This window comes from Melanotaenia boesemani, chromosome 10 (genome assembly GCF_017639745.1).
Source record: "Melanotaenia boesemani isolate fMelBoe1 chromosome 10, fMelBoe1.pri, whole genome shotgun sequence".
Taxonomy (NCBI): domain Eukaryota; kingdom Metazoa; phylum Chordata; class Actinopteri; order Atheriniformes; family Melanotaeniidae; genus Melanotaenia; species Melanotaenia boesemani.
The window spans coordinates 24,784,231-24,786,948 of NC_055691.1; the positions used below are offsets into that span (position 1 = coordinate 24,784,231).

At 42.1% G+C, this 2,718-nt stretch overlaps 1 protein-coding gene across 1 annotated transcript; it reads right to left on the reverse strand.

The window, feature by feature from the left end:
• Window positions 1–1,491: 1,491 nt before the first annotated feature.
• LOC121648003 (leucine-rich repeat-containing protein 10B) lies at window positions 1,492–2,718 on the reverse strand. Its single transcript, XM_041997877.1, has one exon. It carries the CDS (start codon window positions 2,716–2,718, stop codon window positions 1,492–1,494), a length of 1,227 nt encoding a protein of 408 aa, XP_041853811.1.

Consider the following 2,718-nt stretch of genomic DNA (forward strand, 5'->3'; position numbering starts at 1 on the left):
TCTAAAAAATGTATTACTTTTTTACTTTTTTAGACTAAGAATGCATTCTTACTCATCTGATTTTTTTTACTGTTTTGTTTTTTAACTAATCAGTCAACTAACTTAAACACCCCCCCAAAAAAATAAAAAATAAAAAAATAAAAAATCACGTTAATGCTCAATAAAAGTAAGTAAAAGATATTCCACCAGGCTCTCAAATAACATTTTGATTGGGTAATAATGAGGGCCTTCATGTGATCAGTCAAACATTAACTTCATGCTTCATTAAAAATATGTAATTCTTCGTTAACTTGGTGAGCACATACCACTAAAAAGAATGGAAAAACATGAGAACCAGGTCTAAACTTATTTTGTGGAGATGGTTAAAATGACAACTAAAGTAGTTTATCCTTTTAGCATTTAGCTCAAGCACAGCAATAATAAAACCTAAAGATGGACGCAATCTTTTGTCATTTTTACTCAAATTGACAAAAACAGATACTTAGAATAAAACTTTGTAGTTTTATAAATAAAATACATTTTATTGTAAAATTTGAGTGATCTGTGTGTCTGCACTGCATTTCACCAGCACAGACAGAGGAGTCGAGCCACTGACACAAGAGTACAGGCATTAATATTCTAGCACTGAGATAAATATTTCACTCGTCAATGAGATGTGGAAAGAAGATACATGAAGAAAAGGGATTGAATTACATATGAGCCCCACATGGATAATTAGTGCAGAGATGAGAAGATGACAAAGACTGGGCCTGCTTCATACTGATGTAGAAAGGAAAGGTGTAGATATTGGATTTTAAAAAATGATTGCTTTTTTCTTGCTGTTGTTGTCTGTCTAGTTGCTTTTCCAAACCTCCCTCTCCCTTTATCCTTACCTTTTATGGTGAGGCACCCCTGCTATTAATCCCTCCAATAATTCTGCATGTCTCACACTCTTTCTTGGCACTGGCACTTGCAGGACTGCTTACACAACACTGGCAAGGGTTTCAGGGGCTTGTGTTTAGCATGTCTTAAATATTTTGTAAATCTACATGTGATAAACCCATTCACATGCTCAAACAGTCTTGCTTTATAAGAAAAGCAATAAGCCAAGGTGAGCTGGACTGACAAGCAGGCACTGAGCATAATGCATGGAAACACTACTGTGTGTGAAATGAATAGAGCGGTTTCAAACTCACTAGATGTGTTCTCACAAAAGACTCACACTGGCCTCACTTGACTGAATGTTTAATAATGGAAAATACTTGTAGTACAATCCTACTGTAACACAGTCATATACAATGTACAAACACACTCACTCCTGTGCAGCTTAGTGAGATGTCACAGGTGCTGTTAGTTTAATGAAATATAATGCCCAGATCATCTATTTTCACAGTTAACAACAGATTATAAACTAGTAGCACTGCTAAGAATGAGCTACATTTCCTATAAGTCAGCTTCTTTTAAAACTTAGTCTCCTGGATTTGGGATCATCTTGATGTTACAGGGGATTTTTCATGCCCCTTCATCTTGTCCCCCTGTGTCCCCCAGCTCCTCCCCATCTTCATACTCATAGTCCATCTGAGCCCTGTCATACTCCAGCTCCTCTCCTTCATACTCAAAGCCCTCTCCCTCACAGATCAACTCCTCCTTTTCATATTCAATCACCTCCTCATCATATTCAAGTTCAGCTCCATCATACTCTGTGACTGGGAGCTCTGCGCACCCTCCCTCTTCCTCCATCATCTGGACCTCTTCCTCTTTAGCATCTATGTCCACAATTGCTACCGTAGCTTCATTTGTTGCCTGTTTTGAGTTAGAGTTGCTGTTCTTCAGGATGCCGTGAATCACTGGCTCCTCTGCCAGCATTTCCGCCATGGCTTGCTCCTCTGCTTCTTTCTCAGCAGCCTTTCGTCGTCTCTCCTTCCGAGCTTCACGCAACTCCAAGAACTCTGCAGCTCCTTCCCCGACCACAAGGACATCCTCACCCACTTTTGGAGGTTCCTTGATCGGGTTGTGATCATAGGAGAAAAGGCGCAGGGCTTTGAGACGCTTCAGGCTGGGGATCTCTGATATTTTATTACGATCCATGTCTAAGATCTCCAAGGCTTCCATTCGCAGCAGGACTTTAGGGAAGGTTTCAAAGCGGTTTCCATACAGCCATAATCCCCTCAGAGCCTCCATGCGCCAGAGGTCATGAGGTAACGTTTTCAGTCGGTTGTCCCCCATCTGCAGGGACTTGAGGTGGGGCAAATCGTAGAGCTCCCGTGGAAATCGTTGGAAAAAGTTGCTCTCCATCCCCAGACATCTCAGATTCTGCAGGTTCCTCAGTTCAGGTGGGAAGTTCATCAGCCGATTACTGCCTACGTAGAGACGGGTGAGGTTGTTGAGCTGGCAAACAGTTAGGGGAACATCTTCTATCTTGTTGAAGTCGAGGGCGAGTGTCCGAAGACCCTGTAGCTGGGTGATGCTGTCTGGCAGTGTACGCAAGCTATTCCCACAAAGATAAAGCTTCTCCAGATGCATCAGGCCACAAACACGCAAAGGTAACTTCTTAAATTTACGGTAGCTCAGGTCCAACACAGGATCTCCACTCTCCAATAACTCCTCCACCCCCAGTGGAAGTTCTTCCTCTACTTCCTCTTCCACTTCTTCTTTCTTTGCTGTGATTTTCTCTTCTTCGCCATCCTTTGCACCATCTTCCTCGTCTTCCCCCTCACCCTTCCTGGAGGAGTTGCCCAT